Raw genomic sequence first — 19,085 nt, forward strand, 5'->3', positions numbered from 1 at the left:
GAAGAAGGATTACAATTTACGAAGACACTATGAAACTAAACATCAGAGCAGCTACATGTCCTGATAAATGTGTTATTTTTGCAAAGTGGCTCGGCCCTTCGTAGATTTTTCTGTATGTGGCCCTCAGTGAAAAAAGTTTGGACACCCCTGGTATATAGCTATAAGAACTGACAGACAATTGGTATTGCACACTCGCACTAGGCAAAGTTACCCTGAACCGTACCCAAGCACGATTGAAGATTGTTACCATACTATCAGGGGTGTCATGCAAGCGGGGAAGGAATCATCGGATCAAAAAACTGAGGGGGCATCACCCCACAGAAGATTTGTTTTTGTTTTTAACATCTAACACATGTAGTGAGGGTGAGCTAATAGCATGTAGTGAGGGTGAGCTAATAGCATGTAGTGAGGGTGAGCTTACCTGCTGAGATGGGCCTGCTGCTGGAGCTGCTCCTGCACCTTGTGGCAGACCTCTGCAGCCGTCTCGTACACCTTGCCCACTTTGGTGAAGAGCGCGGCGATCTTGTCGCTGCGCAGGAAGCCAGCAGCTCGTCTCTTCAGCAGGTGACCTAGGCAAGCCTCGATAGCAGCTGGTGACAGGGGAGGAACAGAGTGCCATTAATGTGAGGGTCCATTATGATAGGACAATAGTCAACACATTAAAGCTATAGTGTGTAACTTTTTCATGTAAATGAAACCTCAATATAACTGAGGACTGTCTCACTGTTAGTGAAGCCGATGGCTTTTTGTCTTGAGGGTGACACAAGAGAAAAGGCCATGGGGTCACTAAAATTAGAAGAGTTTCTACACTCAACAAAAATATAAACGCAACACTTTTGTTTTTGCTCCCATTTTTCATGAGATGGACTTAAAGATCTAAAATTCATTCCAGATACACAATATTACCATTTCACAAATCTGTCTAAATGTTAGCCTGGCATTCCCAGACCTGCCACTAGGCGCTGGCAAATTAAATTTGCTGTGCGTGTTGGTCTGGACACGCTCCGTTGAAGCTTATCAAGAAAGCCAGAAATCTGGCGGGCGCGCCAGAGCCCCTTATATGGTACTCTGGGGAGGACGTAACCGGATGACAACAGTGACGTGCATGCGACGTCGAAGCCGTGATAGTAAACATCAGAGATGGCTGCGGATATGTTGTGTGAAATTGAGATTGCTTTGGCCTCGACCCTTAACGATTTGGAAGACGGCACTCAAATCTTTCATTAGCAAGTAAGTGGAATGTTCTATTTTGCCGACCGACAACGGCAAACGTTTAATTTAACAGTTTAACAGCTGTTCGCTAAACGAAAGGGGCTTACGTCGCCTTGTGCATCGCTCTGATTGGTTGTAGTGCTATCCAACTGCGTGCAGTGGCATTTGAAATGCACGAGTAGGAGCCGCCCCTTGAGTTGGAAATTACTATTGATCGTCGCCAGACCCTCTATCGTTCAAGATATCAGGGTCTGGATTTCCAGGCTATCTAAATGTGTGATAGTGAGCACTTCTGCTTTGCTGAGATAATCCATGCCACCTCACAGGTGTGCCACATCAAGATGCTGATCTGACATCATGATTAGTGCACAGGTGTGCCTTAGACTGTCCACAATAAAAGGCCACTCTGAAATGTGCATTTTTTTTGCTTTATTGGGGATCTGGGGACTCAGAACCAGTCAGTATCTGGTGTGACCACCATTTGCCTCATGCAGTGCAACACATCTTCTTCGCATAGAGTTTATCAGATTGTCAATTGTGGCCTGTGGAATGTTGGTCCACTCCTCTTCAATGGCTGTGCGAAGTTGCTGGATATTAGTGGGAAGTGGTGCACGCTGTCGTATACGCCGGTCAAGCACATCCCAAACATGCTCAATGGGTGACATGTCCGGTGAGTATGCTGGCCATGCAAGAACTGGGACATTTTCAGCTTCCAAGAATTGTGTACAGATCCTTGCAACATGGTGCCGTGCATTATCTTGCTGAAACGTGAGGTGATGTTCATGGACACAACAATGGGCCTCAGGATCTCATCACGGTATCTCTGTGCATTCAAAATGCCATCAATAAAATGCACCTGTGTTCTTCGTCCATAACAGATGCCTGCCCATACCATAACCCCACCACCACCATGGGCCACTCGATCCACAACATTGACATCAGCAAAGCGCTCACCCACACGACACCACACACGCTGTCTGCCATCTGCCCTGAACAATGTAAACCGAGATTCATCCGTGAAGAGAACACCTCTCCAACGTGCCAGACGCCATCGAATGTGAGCATTTGCCCACTCAAGTCTGTTACGGCGACGAGCTGGAGTCAGGTCAAGACCCCGATGAGGACGACGAGCATGCAGTTGAGCTTCCCTGAGACGTTTCTGACAGTTTGTGCAGAAATTGTTTGGTTATGCAAACCAATTGTTTCAGCAGCTGTCTCAGTGGCTGGTCTCATACGATCTTGGAGGTGAACCTGCTGGATGTGGAGGTCCTGGGCTGGTGTGGTTACACGTGGTCTGCGGTTGTGAGGCCGGTTGGATGTACTGCCATATTCTCTGAAACGCCTTTGGAGACGGCTTATGGTGGAGAAATGAACATTCAATGCACGAGCAACAGATCTGGATGACATTCCTGCTGTCAGCATGCCAATTGCATGCTCCCTCAATGCTTGTGGCATCTGTGGCATTTTGCTGTGAGCCAAAACTGCACATTTCAGGGTGGCCTTTTATTGTGGACAGTCTAAGGCACACCTGTGCACTAATCATGATGTCAGATCAGCATCTTGATGTGGCACACCTGTGAGGTGGGATGGATTATCTCAGCAAAGCAGAAGTGCTCACTATCACACATTTAGACAGATTTGTGAACAATGTTTGAGAGAAATGGTAATATTGTGTATCTGGAATGAATTTTAGATCTTTAAGTCCATCTCATGAAAAATGGGAGCAAAAACAAAAGTGTTGCGTTTATATTTTTGTTGAGTGTATATTAAGAAACTGTATTCAATGATGGCTCCCATTCCAATCTCAAGAAGTCCTGCAGCGGAATGACTTGAACAGATTTAATAATGATTCATTCCCTTTATATGATTGTGTATGTAAAAGGCTTTATGAGATCCAGAGCTGAACCTGGGAGCTTGGTTGTATTTAGAGTGGGAATGAACTAGCGTCGGTTACTAGGCACAAAAGTTGTACATGCAGCGGTGCAGCGATGCATGTACATTGCATGCGAGTGATCAATAGATGATATTGACTTGCATTTCCATCTAGCGAGCCATTGACATGGCTTTGAAGGATACTTGCAGTAGCCTGGAAATCCTGACCCTGATATCTTGAACGATAGAGGGTCTGGCGACGATCAATAGTAATTTCCAACTCTAGGGGCGGCTCCTACTCGTGCATTTCAAATGCCACTGCACGCAGTTGGATAGCACTACAACCAATCAGAGCGATGCACAAGTGACGTAAGCCCCGTTCGTTTAGCGAACAGCTGTTAAACTGTTCAATTAAACGTTTGCCGTTGTCGGTCGGCAAAACAGAACATTCCACTTACTTGCTAGTGAAAGCTATGAGTCCCGTCTTCCAATTCGTTAAGGGTCGAGGCCAAAGCAGTCTCAAACTCACACAACATATCCGCAGCCATCTTTGATGTTTACTATCACAGCTTCGACGTCGCATGCACGTCACTGTCGTCATCCGGTTACGTCCTCCCCAGAGCACCATATAAAGGGCTCTGGCGCGCCCATATTAGATAGAACCAATTGAAACGTTATACCAGATTTCTGGTAGTCTTGATAAGCTTCAACGGAGCGTCTCCAGACCAACACGCGCAGCAAATTTAATTTGCCAGCGCCTAGTGGCAGGTCTGGGAATGCCAGGCTATACTTGCAGGGGAGAAAGCACCAAATTACATTTAGTTGCGTTACTGCCCTTTGCACCAAGGGTACTTTTGCTTACCATTCACTACCGTTAAAAGGTAAGAGCATGTAAACTTAAACGATATATGAAGGAGGAAAAACTAGCTGTTGGCTGCAGAAAGGTAGCGGTAATAAGAAAAATGATGGGTTGTAAAAGCCCGACAACGCTCACATTTAGAAAGCAGAATGTAACTGAGAGTGAATGAGACCTTTGAAATACTCTGCATTATATAGGTATTCAGAATAGCACATGAAAATAATGTCAAGCGAAACTTAAATATATCTTTCCAAAAAGGAGGTAAATACAAACTTTATCATTCCAGTATGATGTGCACAAGATTGAGCAACCATATAGGAGAGATATGTTTAAGTTCAAGTCACTAGTCTATTACAAGTCTTTCAGGTCTACTGGTGCCCTGTATCCCAAATACAATCCAATGGCCAGTTCTAGTTCTAGTTTATACCATTGTTTCAATCTGTTTAAAATATTAAAACATTGCAAACCAGCAGCTGTTGCCAGAACTAAACTGCTAATTCTTTGGCTAACTCATTTAAGCTCAGGTAAGTAAATTCTACATATTTTTTTAACACTTATTTTTAAATTCTACATATTTTACAATAAATGATTAAATTAAACTTTTCAGTACCGAACCAAGGTTGTAACAGCTATGTATTTCATTGTATTATTTATTCATTACTCCTATTTTTTTTTGCGCAATAGTGATATCTATGTTGCATGCGGTCCTGAGTGTGTAAATCTGAGCCAAAAAGATTTATAGAAGAATGGAAGGTAATATTAGACTTTGTAATGTTAATAAGTCACCAGTCGATTTGCCCTGAAATGCAAACCATACCTGGTGGAATAGACACACAGACTATATTGTGGTGTATTACATTCTGACTAATCTATCTATCTATCTATCTATCTATCTATCTATCTATCTATCCTCAACAAAAATATAAACGCAACACTTTTGTTTTTGCTCCCATTTTTCATGAGATGGACTTAAAGATCTAAAATTCATTCCAGATACACAATTGTACCATTTCTCTCAAACATTGTTCACAAATCTGTCTAAATGTGTGATAGTGAGCACTTCTGCTTTGCTGAGATAATCCATCCCACCTCACAGGTGTGCCACATCAAGATGCTGATCTGACATCATGATTAGTGCACAGGTGTGCCTTAGACTGTCCACAATAAAAGGCCACCCTGAAATGTGTCAAAGTAGTGTCAACCAGATCTGTTGCTCGTGCATTGAATGTTCATTTCTCCACCATAAGGCGTCTCCAGCAACTTCGCACAGCCATTGAAGAGGAGTGGACCAACATTCCACAGGCCACAATTGACAATCTGATAAACTCTATGCGAAGAAGATGTGTTGCACTGCATGAGGCAAATGGTGGTCACGCCAGATACTGACTGGTTCTGAGTCCCCAGACCCCCAATAAAGCAAAATAAAATGCACATTTCAGAGTGGCCTTTTATTGTGGACAGTCTAAGGCACACCTGTGCACTAATCATGATGTCAGATCAGCATCTTGATGTGGCACACCTGTGAGGTGGGATGGATTATCTCAGCAAAGCAGAAGTGCTCACTATCACACATTTAGACAGATTTGTGAACAATGTTTGAGAGAAATGGTACAATTGTGTATCTGGAATGAATTTTAGATCTTTAAGTCCATCTCATGAAAAATGGGAGCAAAAACAAAAGTGTTGCGTTTATATTTTTGTTGAGAGTATATCAAAAAACATAGTACTGGCCCTCTAACCGGACACACCGCTGTTTTCAAAAAATCAGAACAGGGTGGGAAGAATGAACAAAATCCTTAAAACACATGGAATCACATCTTGAATCAAAAATTTAAAAACTGCATCAGAACAAGTTGTACGGTTGCAGAAAAATAGGAGATATGGTAAATACATTTATTTTTCTTTCTAAAACATCAAAATAAAGCATAAAATTAGCAATAAACAGTTATCCTGTAATTGTGCAGATTATGCTAGTTGTCATAGAACAGTACACTGGCTCGTGAGTTCAGGAGGTGCACTGCAATAATAGTTCATATGAATAAGCAACATAACCCAATACTGCCGACGTGTTGTGGAGTAATTGATAAACTTCATATTATTAAATGTACTTATATACAGTACATATACTGGCCTACCGATGTCCATATGTGTGCCATGTACACAGCAATTGTGCACTGTTGTGAATAAGTGTATCAGATATAGCAGATATGGCCCAGGCAAAATGCATGGACTCGTTAGGCAGAAGATGATGGAGAAATGGAGGTAAAAACAGTCCCTGCTTTCCAATTCCCATACTTCCTTACTAATTAGTATGCCAAAAAAAGATTTAGGATGTCCCAATACATGCACGTCAATTGTAGTATGCTGAAAATACATAAATGCCCCACTAACTCCAATAGCATTTTGGAGTATTCGTCTTTATTCTTGACATTTCTCAACATAATGAAAAAAAAACTTCCTTACCTGATTTTTTTCTCTCCTGTGGCCCTAAACTCTTCTGTACTTTAGTATGTAGTGTAGTAAAAAGAAAGAGTATGTGATTTGGAATGCAGAGAGTGTCTTTGGTTCCAGGACCAGTCCATTAGCCATGTCTCTCTCACTCTGTAATGGCTGCATTAATGCTGGACCATAATGAGCTCTTTAGGGCTGATGGTGAACGCAACACTGTGGCAGGATCTTTCAAGCAAACGCAAACAAAGATTTGGCCTCAAACTCATTTCGGTTTATAATGTATGTAGTTTTTTGTAGATGAAAAACTATTCAAAAGCATTATTGGTTATCATTTTATTTCAAAAAGTAGTTTATTCGTACAAATGGGACTGGATGTTAACTTAACACAGAGAATGTCTTCATTCATTTTGGAGAAAAAGAGCATCTGCAACAAAACATTCCTATCAGCTCTGAGCTCCTGCAGCTGCCTGTCTGTGTTCTGTGGAGTAGATAGATTACAGAGGAACATGATGAAGAACAACAACATCTGTGATGTGGGAAACAAATTACTACTTTATTCTACAGATATAGATAAGGATTAGCTGCTGGAAAGTTCGACCAAGTGTTGGAGCGTGTAAGGCAAGGTTCTCTCTGTGGAAAATCATATAAAAATCAAGGAGGGGATGCGAGGGAGTTTTCCCATGGGAGAGGCCGCAACCTGCACCTCTCACCCTGTCGCCCCCACTCACAACCCATCTGCTAATTCACGTTTTGTGTGTGTGGCTCTGACAAATCATCAAATGCTTTCGATCATATGCATATTTTCTTAAAGCCCCTGTGAACCCAAATCAACAAAAATAAACTTTACAGAAATTCGGTTAAGATGAGGCGGGCTATGGTTCAGTGTGTGTATTAGCACTAGTGGTGGGCCGATAACGGCGTTAACGGCTGCGTTAACGCAAAACTCTTATCGGGCGATAAAAAAAATATCGCCGTTAATCTCTTAATTCCACCTCCTGTTCGGCTCAGGGGAGATGCTGTTCGCCGTCGGGGTGAACCCCCTTCCGCACGTGAAGGCTCGCTTCACGTGCGGGAAAGCTATAGTGTGAGCGGCCACAGCTTGTATTTTGGTCATATCTAACACTGGACTGCAGGCCTATATAAAAGTGTTGTACCTTTGCTTTCTTTGGGTTAAAAAAAACTCCATCAACTCAGTATCCGTCTAGTCCAAAAAAACTCTGTCAGCTGCTGCTGCAGACGGTGTGCAGACGTGCTCGGAGAATCGGCATCGGCGCATCAACAGTCATTCAATGCAGCGGCAGTAATCATACAACCGAACGGTGTAGAAAGTCCCGTCAGTTAAAAATAGTGATCCAGATTTTAAATCCATGTTAAAATCGGAAGGATATAAAGCTAGTTAGCTTAAAAAAAGTAGCAAACATGTCAACTGTGATGTGTTCAGGCCGGCTCAGTAATATGATTGATGTGTTCAAATGCAACACAAAAAAAAAGAAATTTGAGATTTTGGCGAAACTTGTTTTCCCAGCAAGATAAAATAGATAGTAAAGATGGAATTATGACCTGTTTAATGTCCTATCTTGAGCTATGATCATATCAGCAATTAAAGCAATAATACAAGTTCTATTTCAACAAAATAATAGAAAATTATCAATTTTGATATCAATAAAGACTTGGATCGTTAAGGAGTCTTGAAAATGGTATCAATATCAATACAAATTAACTCTCCTGTCATCTGAGAGAAATTAAGATGATTTAATTTTTTTAACCGTTAGTATTTACCGGTTAAAAATATTATCGGTTGACTGGTTTACCATGGACATCCCTTATACTGTATAAATGTATATCATACATTGTATGTTTTTTTTTGTGTTATCCCAGTTAAGTTTATTATTAATTTTTTATCATTTAATATTACTTTTAATAGTTCCGGGACGTTGGAGCAATAACCTGGTGTTTTGACACTTCAGTGTGCACTGTGAATTTGAAGTAATGTTCAGTTTTTGAATAAAGATGCAGCATTTACAAATGTTTATTTTTTTTATCCGATTCATCGATTAATCGAAAAAATAATCGACCGATTAATCGATTATTGAAATAATCGTTAGTTGCAGCCCTAAACAATTCATCGTTACCTCTTATGGCCTACAGTTCAAAGTTCATGTTTAACTGAATAAACAGTTTGTAAACACAAGTACATCTTGTTGAACATTATTTATTTTCATCACCAATTATCATAGTAGAACAGCTTCCTCAAGCAGTTTGTGATGCATGTTGGAAACAGAAGATGAGCCCCTGGTCTGATGCGCCACCTGGCTTGAGAAACACGTTCTCAAAGACTTACTTTGAGTCATTATTTAGGAGCACACACATATTATGAATGAATTCAAATGAGCCATTTTAATCTAGATTAATCTAGATTAATTTCAAAATTAATCTAGATTAATCTAGATTAAAAAAATTAATCTATGCCCACCTCTAATTAGCACCATATTTTTTTCAGCATGCACACAGTTCGGACAGGTAGACAAATTGATTTGGACAACAAGCGTTCTCCAGAATCACTTACTGTACCTTGACGGTCTGTGATATTGTTGCTGTGCATCATTATTCCTGCATGCGTTGTGTTCGAAAAATAGATAATAAATAAACTAGTAAGCGACTGATCTTCGCATAATGCATGTGCTCCCTCCAGTTTGGGGGTCACTACTCATGCCCATCCCTAGTTTTAATATAGCTTTTTTTAAAGGGCACATAGGCACTCAACACTTGACAAAAAGGGCAGGGGCGGTTGCCCCTGAAGCACGCCACCGCATCCATCCATACCCTTTCCAATTCCACCCTCCTGTAACAGGCACGTTTAGGGTCCTTTTCTGTTTGTATTCCTTTTGTTTACTAGAGCTGATTGTTGACATGCTGTAGCTATGTTTATGAGGGTTATGTTAGTGACTACACTTCCCAGCACCTTAGCACCAGGATGTGACGTCACACAGGTGTAAACAGACTGTTTGACAATGAGCAGCAGACGGGCAGCTGGAGGAGATTGTTTGACACAGACACCTGCAGAAGACATGAGGAGGATCAACGTTTAAATCAAGCATACTATAGGTTGTGTCAGTGAACAGTTCTTTGTTTTAAGCTTTCACAACTACACAGAGGTATCTCTCTTCGCTGTCACACTACTGAATGTAATATCATACGACTGGACTGGAGGCTCATGAGAGCTGGAGACGGGCCAGCTGATGGTGATCATAGCTACACTAGGCCTCTGTCTCATCAGCTCTTAGATTGCCTTTTAATTTGTTGATTTTGCAGTAGCGGCAGTTTGGAAATGATAGGGGGGAGGCGTGGCGTGCTGGTGTGATGTAGGGAGTGGAAGAGGCAGGATACCATTGTTGGGACCGGCATTTACCATTACTGAGCGGCACATGCCACATGCCGATAAACGATCTCAGCGCTGGTGCATTTGTGCTGACACAGAGAATGTGTCTTAGTGGAAATGTCAGCTGGATGTGTGAGATCATTAGCAGATCTAATGAACACAAAGCTAATTAGCCAGCATCACTTGTCTCTCTTGCTGTTTGTATCCGTCCGTCTGAATAACTCTCTAAAGCAGGGGTATTCAACTAAAATTCAAATAGGTCCAGTTAGAGAAAATGTCCTCAAGCAAAGGTCCGGAACATCATAATGTCTAACTTGCGTTATGATTCAGTGTGATTATATAGTGAAGTAGCCTATTAGTTGTATCAACGTCTGCATGTAATCAACAACTGACTGTCAGATCAATATAGAAAGAACAATTCAAAAACATTTCGACAATATTTATTCTCACTTTTAAACAATTATACAGATATATAATACTGAAGATATATGAATTATTTAAAGAGGTTCAACTGACTCAACTGAAACTAATCTCTTCATAGAAAAGAAGGGCTGCATTTAAAAATAAAATGGTGAAAATAAATATAATAATAATATTAAAATAAAGATAAAATATATAATTCATTTTTGAAAAATAAAATAAAGTATAGCAGCAACTTCAGTGTCCCCCTTTTCTTTGTGAATGTTTTAACAGTTTCAACCAATTTCAAAATATATATATCTCAACACCAGGCCCGGTTGCAGAACATAATGACTCGGGGTGCAGCTGAGATTAGAAGGGGTGCAAAAGAAAATTAATTATGCAATTTGAGAAATATTTCAATGTATAATTTCTAAACTTCACTATACCTACTATGTTTGTTTAACATAGTAATCTCCCACTTTGTCTAATACTGGATTTTTATTTTGCAATTTTAAAAAGCTCTGAAAAAAAACTGTCAAACTAAACCCCTGTAGGGGAGTCTGGGGGTATCCCCCCCAGGATTTTTTTTGTGTTTTTAAAATGTAATCGGAGCATTCTGGTGCATTCTGGGGAAAAAAATAAAATAAAAAGTCAACATTTAATATAGTTAAGATGAATAGAAAAATTAACAAAACAACATAACTTGCTAGCAGCCAGATGCTTAACAACTGGACTGAGGGACGGATGACCACTAGCTTTCGCTAATGTTAGTGGGGCTACTAGCCAAATATCTTGCTAAAAAATTAACCTTTATTTATAAAATTATAAATTACTAAGAATATGTAACACTTAAAATGTAGATAATTGAAACTACATATAAAATGTTTTTTTTTCTGTTGCTGTTGTGGGCAGTGCTGCTGGCGATTGGTGGTGATGCATGTCAATCTTATGTCTGTGACATTCACACATAGGTCTACATCAGGGTAATAGAGAGTCCACATGATTGTACCTTGACCGGTTTTCACCAGTCTTACAAAAGGGGAAAAAACTCAGCTGTTGATCGCTCGTTAACTCGCTCACCCGCTCGCTGACAGACGGAGCCGGTGAACGAGCGGGCGAGAGAGAGAGAAAGCGAGAGAGAGAGTAGCACCTTAGCAAAAACTACAGCAAGAACTGGTAGGCTTTCGTACAGCAATTACATATATCTTTTTAAAGTATATTTATTAAACAATTCAGTCCGTCCTCTTTCCCCAATTGAGGATGCAAACATTTCAATTGAGGGTGCAATGCATGCTTATGCACCCCCGTAGAACCGGGCCTGCTCAACACCATTACAATTGAACAGTTTTAGCTTCTCTTTCTTTCCCTCCGTTATCCCACTCTCCAGCTCACTCTGTCTCTTTTCTGTCTCGCTGTATTTCTCAGCGAGACAGAAATTAATTAATAATTCAAAAATAAGATGCCCCCAATCAATGCAATATTCCATACATCCCCCGGAGGTTCTCTGACATTCCACCCTTTTTTAGTTTATACTACCCCCCCCCCCCCCTGAATTATACTATGAACTGTGATTATCTTTGAATTTATTCCATTACGGGTGAGTAAAGGGTCAATGTAAAAAGATGCCTCCTCTGAAGCTGCTGTGATCTAACAGCTGTCAGATGATTCTCCACTTCACATCCACCACGTATAGCTTCCAGTGGTGGCACAGGCTGCCATCTTTCAGAGCTGTCCTTCTGTTAACTGACATAGTGTCACATTACGGAGGATCAATGCTTTCCCTGTGAGAAGACAGATGTGCTCATTACGAGTGGAGTGGAGTGGAGCGCTAATCATGGTGTTTGTCAGAGGTGTGGGACTGATTCAGCATTTAAGGGGTAGTTCAGACATGTTAGATGTATAGGGTCTTATTTCCAAGTAAAGGCCAGGACACACCAGTCCGACATGTTCCGACTACGCAAAAAATGGAGTCGGCCGTTTCAGGAAGCTCCAGTCTTCCCGTCGCGGCCAAAGAACACACCGAGAGGACTGTTTATTTTCCGAACGCTCGCGGGACGTAATGTCTCCACAACAGCAGGCGGCGCTAATCTGTATTGTGGCCCGAAAAAATACGAAAGCCGGAAATGATTGGACATCTCTCTAGAGCATAAACATAGATAGAAATACGTATTTATATTTATGGACCATAAGAGCACAATTTTTAGCAGAGAGTGTCGAGCATGGTGTCGAGCAGTCAACAAGGGTTGATGCATGTGAGTACTCTCAAAACGAAACGAACAAACACATTAAAACGATGGCTAGCTGTTGTTAGCCATTTGTGCTACCCGCCTCACTTCCGGGCTTCACTGATTCGCTAGCCCTCCACCAATCAAATTGCTCCAAATGAAAGACGGTCGGCCGCCGATTGAACAAGTTCAATCGGCGGCCGACAGGCTCAAAACAAGCCCGACGACCTCTACGTCGGCCGACGTCACGGCACACACCAAACAGATTCGTCTTTTTTTTTGACGACAGCGATTATCGGGCTGGTGTGTCCTGGCCTTAAGGCAGTGTGTTATTTATCATTGGAGACGTTTTCAACAAATTTCATTCAGTCCTTCTAGTGGCAGAGTTCGCTGGTGCTAGGCTAGCGCAAGTCAACGGTTGTGGATAGCCTGCCAATAAAAACTCACCCAGTCCACAGTACACCTGAGGTAAATCAATTATAACGCCAGACTATCAATGTAAATGTTTGTGTTGATAGAATAATGTTAGAAATAAAAGCAACTTTGCATGGCATTGCATTTTGAGGGACTCAGCAGTAGTGTTGTTTTTGGCTGCCTGTTTTAAGTTTAGTTTTAGTCGAGTCTTTGTGTCAAACTGTCATTTTAGTTTTATTAGTCTTAGTCACGTTTAAACTCTTTTTAGTCTAGTCAAGTTTCAGTTGACTAAAAATCTTGAGCTTTTTAGTCTTCTCTTAGTCAGAATTATCTGTGACTATTTTCGTCTAGTCTTAGTCAACAAAAACTGATGACATTTAAGTCTAGTCTTAGTCAATGACATTTGTATTTTAGTCTAATTAACTAGTTAATATAGTACAAGTACCTAGTATAGTACAGCCAAAATCAAAATGTTATTTAAGTCCCCCATTTCACAAGTCAAACAAGGTTATCTTATCTTATTATATTATTTTTACCTTATAGACTCAAGAATACATGCAATTCCAGACACGGAAGACGCTCTGATTTAATTTACATCATATTTATTTGAGCTACCAAACATGTAAGAATGCCGGATTCCTCAACCTGAACAGCCGTCTGGTGGAGCTCGGACAGCTTCTCTTTGTTTTTCAAAATCTCCTGTCTAATGACATACATTTACATAAAATAAATAGGCCTAAATAAAATAGCTTCAAATGACAATGCCAGAAAAAATGTACATTACATTCAAGTTTAATTAAGAGAAAAAAGGTTCTTGAATGCTAGAGCTACAATAACATAATAACAAAGTGCAAATACAATGTTTGTGTATGACTTGTATTGCTTATAAACTGAAGTCAGATTTTGTATTACAAGATATAACACAAATGGTTTGAACCATGAGATTGGAAGCACAAACTGCATACAGTGGAATTCGTTGACAGAACTTATTACATGGCACTCTGAAAATCCTATGTAAACCACGGCATTCTACAGGTCTGTTATTTCCAGCAAGACAGACCTCTGTCAAGGGTATAATGACCGTTGCTAAGGACCTACGTCATAGGTTTTGATGGATAGACGTCCACAAACAGGGCTACTACTCGTTCAGAAAACAATGGAATACTTTTTCGACATGACTCAGGAGAGCAGGGAACACAGGAGTCATGGTTAATATCCGACAGGAATCCAGTCAAGATGACGTGAGTACGTTTGGCCGCATATTGACAGTTAGCCTATACAGTAACTTCAGGCTGCAGCTGGTTAGTCGTTAAAGTTAACCCACCGCCGCAGCTGCATCTTCCATATTGTCGCGAGTGGGGATTGAGGAAGTAACGTCGCCTGCTAACTTCCTGCTATTTCAAAATAAAAGCCAACTCACGTTTGTTTAGTTAAATACTCATGTTAAGCCAGTGAAATGCTTTTAATCTGAAGCCGTAGCCTGTTTGCAGCCCCGAGACTCAGGAAACCAAAATATTGCAAAAATAATAATGGCGAGACAAAATAGCCTTATAACGTTGCGTGTCCTCTCGTTTTTGTCAATGAACATTAAGCGATATTTTATCAGAGTTTTTGTTTTTGTAAACCACATTTAGTCCCGTTTTATTAGTCAACAATAAAGCATTATAAATTTGATTATAGTCTTCGTCACATGACCACCATTTACGTTGCGTCTCGTCTCGTTTCTGTCACATGCTAAATGTTCGTTGGCGACGATATTTTGTCATACATTTCGTTGACAAAAACAACACTACTCAACAGCAGCGTTATACTTCCTGGTAGCTGGCTACGGCAGCTGCGGACTGATATTACCGCTGCAGCTGAGAAAATAGTCTCTCAAAATGCGATAATTCATGCAATGCAAGGTTATTTTATCTTAACATTATTCTATCAACACAGACATTTACATCGATTGATGGGCTATTAACTATCTAGACCAGGGATGTCCAAACTACGGCCCGCGGGCCAACTGCGGCCCGCTTTTTATTGGCCCGCGGCCGATTTAAAAAATATAATGCAATATGGCCCTTTTGCATTTCTTAAGGCTGTTACATACTCCGCGAGAAGAAAGAACAAAGTTCTCGGTGACAGAGCTGCGAGAAGAAAATGACGTCATTTTCTTCTCTCAGCTCTTGTTTAGCTGTTCTCGCAGCTTGTTCTCGACACATCACCCGGGCCGAACTTTCTTCTCGCAGCTTGTCCGAGAACTATTGTGTGATTGGTCAGTCTGAAGTCAATGAGGAAAGCGAAGTGAAATCAGCTGGCGCTACTGAGTCAAATTACCATGGTAACAATGCGCCGCGGTGAGGAGTTCGGCAGTTGAGTTCTCGTGAAGTATGTAATGTCAGACCAGAAAGAACTTCTCGCAGCTCTGTCACCGAGAACTTTGTTCTTTCTTCTCGCGGAGTATGTAACAGCCTTTAGTTAACCCACTAGTGCAGGGGTGTCAAAACTGATTGATTGGCCCTTGGCACATTTTAAAAATATAATGTAATATGGCCCTTTTAATTTTTAAATAATCTAAATGCACTCATTATATTACAGAGAAATATGTCCCATAAAAGAAAAAGAGCGCCAAGCCCATCCCAGGGGACCCTACATAATATTTTAATTTAAATTAATATTATTATGGAAAATCCATGTGTCCTTCTCCAATAGCTTCTAATTCATCTGACACAGTGTTTACATTTTTTTCATACAAAATTCTTCAGCTTTAGCCTATTAATTTCCCTCTCAAAGTACACCAGATTCATGCATTTCACTTTAAAAACTTAAAAAAATCTCCCGGGGGGGCATACCCCCGGACCCCCCTTGGAGGGGCGGGATCTCAGCTGGCTACTATTTTCACCCTGCTGGACATTAGACGTAAAAGTAGAAAACTCTGGGTGTATTAATGGCATTTATCAAGAGGGGGGATGTATCTTTTTAATGTGCAAGTAAAGTGTTGCCGTGAAGAAGGATTACAATTTACGAAGACACTATGAAACTAAACATCAGAGCAGCTACATGTCCTGATAAATGTGTTATTTTTGCAAAGTGGCCCGGCCCTTCGTAGATTTTTCTGTATGTGGCCCTCAGTGAAAAAAGTTTGGACACCCCTGATCTAGACCAAAACATTGTATTCCTTTTTTTGTACGATAACTCACATTTGCATAATATTATGTTAATATCAAACACACAAACTCAAAAAAAGAAAAACAATATATATATATATATATATACAGTCAAGTGCGAAAGTTTGTGAACCCCTTGAACATTTTGGAATTTTATTTATTTTTACCATTAATAATTCATTTTTATCAATGCCAGTATTTTTTATATGAAATAACACGTTTGTTTATCAATTCAACATTTTTCTTTTCCAGAAATCAATTGTTAAAACAGATAAAACAAATTATTTGACGAATGTTGTATGTGCAAAAGTTTGTGAACCCTGAGCTGCATTGCTTAAATCGAGCAGGTTGACACAATCAGGTGGGCCAAATTGGTTGATGAAATAGACCAATGTAATGAGAGATCTTTAGGAAAGAAATTGGGTGGCACTAGATAAAACAGAGATAAAACCAGGTCAGTTTAGGCTCACCAAAGTGAACCCATACAGGTCAGACATGCTAAAAGGGAAACAAATCTCTGAGGATCTCAGGAATAGAGTTGTGATGCTGCACATTTGTCTGGGGACAGCTATAAATTATTTAAAAAAAAGTTTGAGCTCCATCGGTCCACCGTGAGGCAAATCATCTACAAATGGAGAGCTTTAAGAGTGACTGAACATCTGCCTAGAAGTGGGCTTCCTTCAAAAATATCCACAAGCGCCACAAGATAAGTGATTTTTCAGTTAAAAGCCAACCCAAACATTACATCTAGTGATTTGCAGACCTCTCGTGCAGCATCTGGGACAGATGTGCATGGTTCCACAATAAGAAGAAAACTCAGTCAACATGGCTTTCATGGGATGGTTGCTGAAGAAGCCTCTGCTCTCAAAAAAGAACAAAACTGCTTGTCACAACTTTGCCAGAGAGCACCTGGAGATACCTGAAGTCTTATTCTGTGGACAGATTAGTCCAAAATTGAACTGTTTGGTCATAACCAAAACCGCCATGTTTGGGCAAAAACGCAATTTTGCCTACCACCTAGAGAACCTTCTCCCAAGTGAATAATGGTGGTTTCAAATTGTCTGCAAATCTCCAGATGTAATGTTTGGGTTGGCTTTTACCTGAAAAATCACTTTTCTTGTGGCGCTTGAGGATATTTTTGAAGGAAGTCCACTTCTAGGCAGATGTTAAGTCACTCTTAAAGCTCTCCATTTGTAGATGATTTGCCTCACGGTGGACCGATTGAGCTCAATTTTTTTTTTATGAATTTATAACTGTCCTCAGACAAATGTGCAACATCACAACTCTATTCCTGAGATCCTCTGAGATTTGTTTCCCTTTTAGCATGTCTGACCTGTATGGGTTCACTTTGGTGAGCCTAAACTGACCTGGTTTTATCTCTGTTTTATCTAGTGCCACCCAATTTCTTTCCTAAAGATCTCTCATTACATTGGTCTATTTCATCAACCAATTTGGCCCACCTGATTGTGTCAACCTGCTCGATTTAAGCAATGCAGCTCAGGGTTCACAAACTTTTGCACATACAACATTCGTCAAATAATTTGTTTTATCTGTTTTAACAATTGATTTCTGGAAAAGAAAAATGTTGAATTGATAAACAAACATGTGTTATTTCATATAAAAAATACTGGTATTGATAAAAATGAATTAATAATGGTTAAAATAAATAAAATTCCAAAAGGCTCAAGGGGTTCACAAACTTTCGCACTTGACTGTATATATATATATATATATATATATATATATGGTTTTTACAAAAAAATTCACATACGGACAAAACAAAACAGAATGAGTAGACACATACAATCCCAGGCGAAAAAAAAGTATACTTTAACATACTAAATTTAAGCACACTTAGTGTACTTCATAAGCACAAAATTATTGTACTAAAAATTGTGTTATTTTCAAGTACTAAAAACGTACTTAGTATACTAATGATATATCATTATTGCTACTTAAGATATACTAAAATACATCTTAGTGTACTTGACTATACTATTTTGGGAGACACTTAAGATTAACTTAAATATACTTAAGTACACTTTTCTCTACTAATACTGTACTTATTTATAATGTTCTTTAGTTCGATTTAAATTACACTTAAATCCACTTTTCAGATTACTATTAATACATTCAGAATATACTGGAAATGTATTTCTAATTTAATCTTTATGTATTGCCATTGTATTTTAATTATATTTACAAAAAATTAAAAAGTTCTACTTAAGCATATTATAGTTCATCTTAATCTTGTCTCAAAATAGTACAGATAAGTACACTAAGTTGTACTTTAGTATGTCTAAAGTAGCACTCAGGATATATCATTAGTATACTAAGTATATTGTTAGCACATTGAAAATAATATACTGTGAGTACACTAATTATGTGTGCAGAAAGTATACTAGATGTATTTCATTAAAGTACACTTCAACAGTACACAGAAAGTACATTTTTTCTATAATTAATTTGAATTTCAAATTACTTTTAAGTAAACATAAAACATATTTAGAACATACTTGAGGTAGAAAAAAAGTTTATTTTTAACATGCACGGCATTACAGGGAAAATGTGCATAATAAAGTACATTTAAATACATTAACAACTTCTTAAACAACATTTTCAAACAGTTTCTCTTCATCGTAACATTTTTATTCAAATTTGGATCATCTGACCCCAGAGAATTCTTTTTAGTCATACTCTTTAACAAGTTAACTAAAAAACAATAATGAAAAGGAAATAGAAATTAAACTTGAAATGGGGGAATGAACCAATGTTTCTGAATTGGGGTGGTAGTCCCCGTGGAGGTGAGACGGGCGGAGTGGACAGACAGGTGTTTAGAGGAAGATGATCTGAGAGAATGGGAGCCAGTGGGAATCTGGAGGAGATCAGACAAATATGGGGATGGCCTTGTATGTATTCAGTAGGATTTTGAATTGGATAGGGATCTGGACCGGGAGCCAGTGATGTGGTGGATGGAGGGGGTTCGAGTTATGATAATGGAAACTGAATTCTGAACCAGTTGAAGTTTATGGAGGGATTTGTGAGGTAGTCCGAGGAGGAGAGAGTTGCAGTGTGGCGGGTAAGGGAGGGGTGGAGGCAAGAGTACAAAGCAAGTACAG

The 19,085-nt window shown here is 39.7% G+C and overlaps 1 protein-coding gene across 1 annotated transcript in view; it reads right to left on the minus strand.

Moving 5' to 3' along the window:
* Positions 1–19,085, minus strand: part of sgsm2 (small G protein signaling modulator 2) — a gene marked incomplete at both ends in the record, with an annotated part of 206,273 nt that overhangs the window by 124,353 nt on the left and 62,835 nt on the right. Inside the window, one exon of the mRNA XM_080025143.1 lies at positions 422–590. Coding sequence (XP_079881269.1) covers positions 422–590 — 169 coding nt within the window. The remainder of the gene's footprint in view (positions 1–421; positions 591–19,085) is intronic.

Source organism: Ammodytes marinus (genome assembly GCF_949987685.1).
Source record: "Ammodytes marinus genome assembly, chromosome: 3".
Taxonomy (NCBI): Eukaryota; Metazoa; Chordata; class Actinopteri; order Uranoscopiformes; family Ammodytidae; genus Ammodytes; species Ammodytes marinus.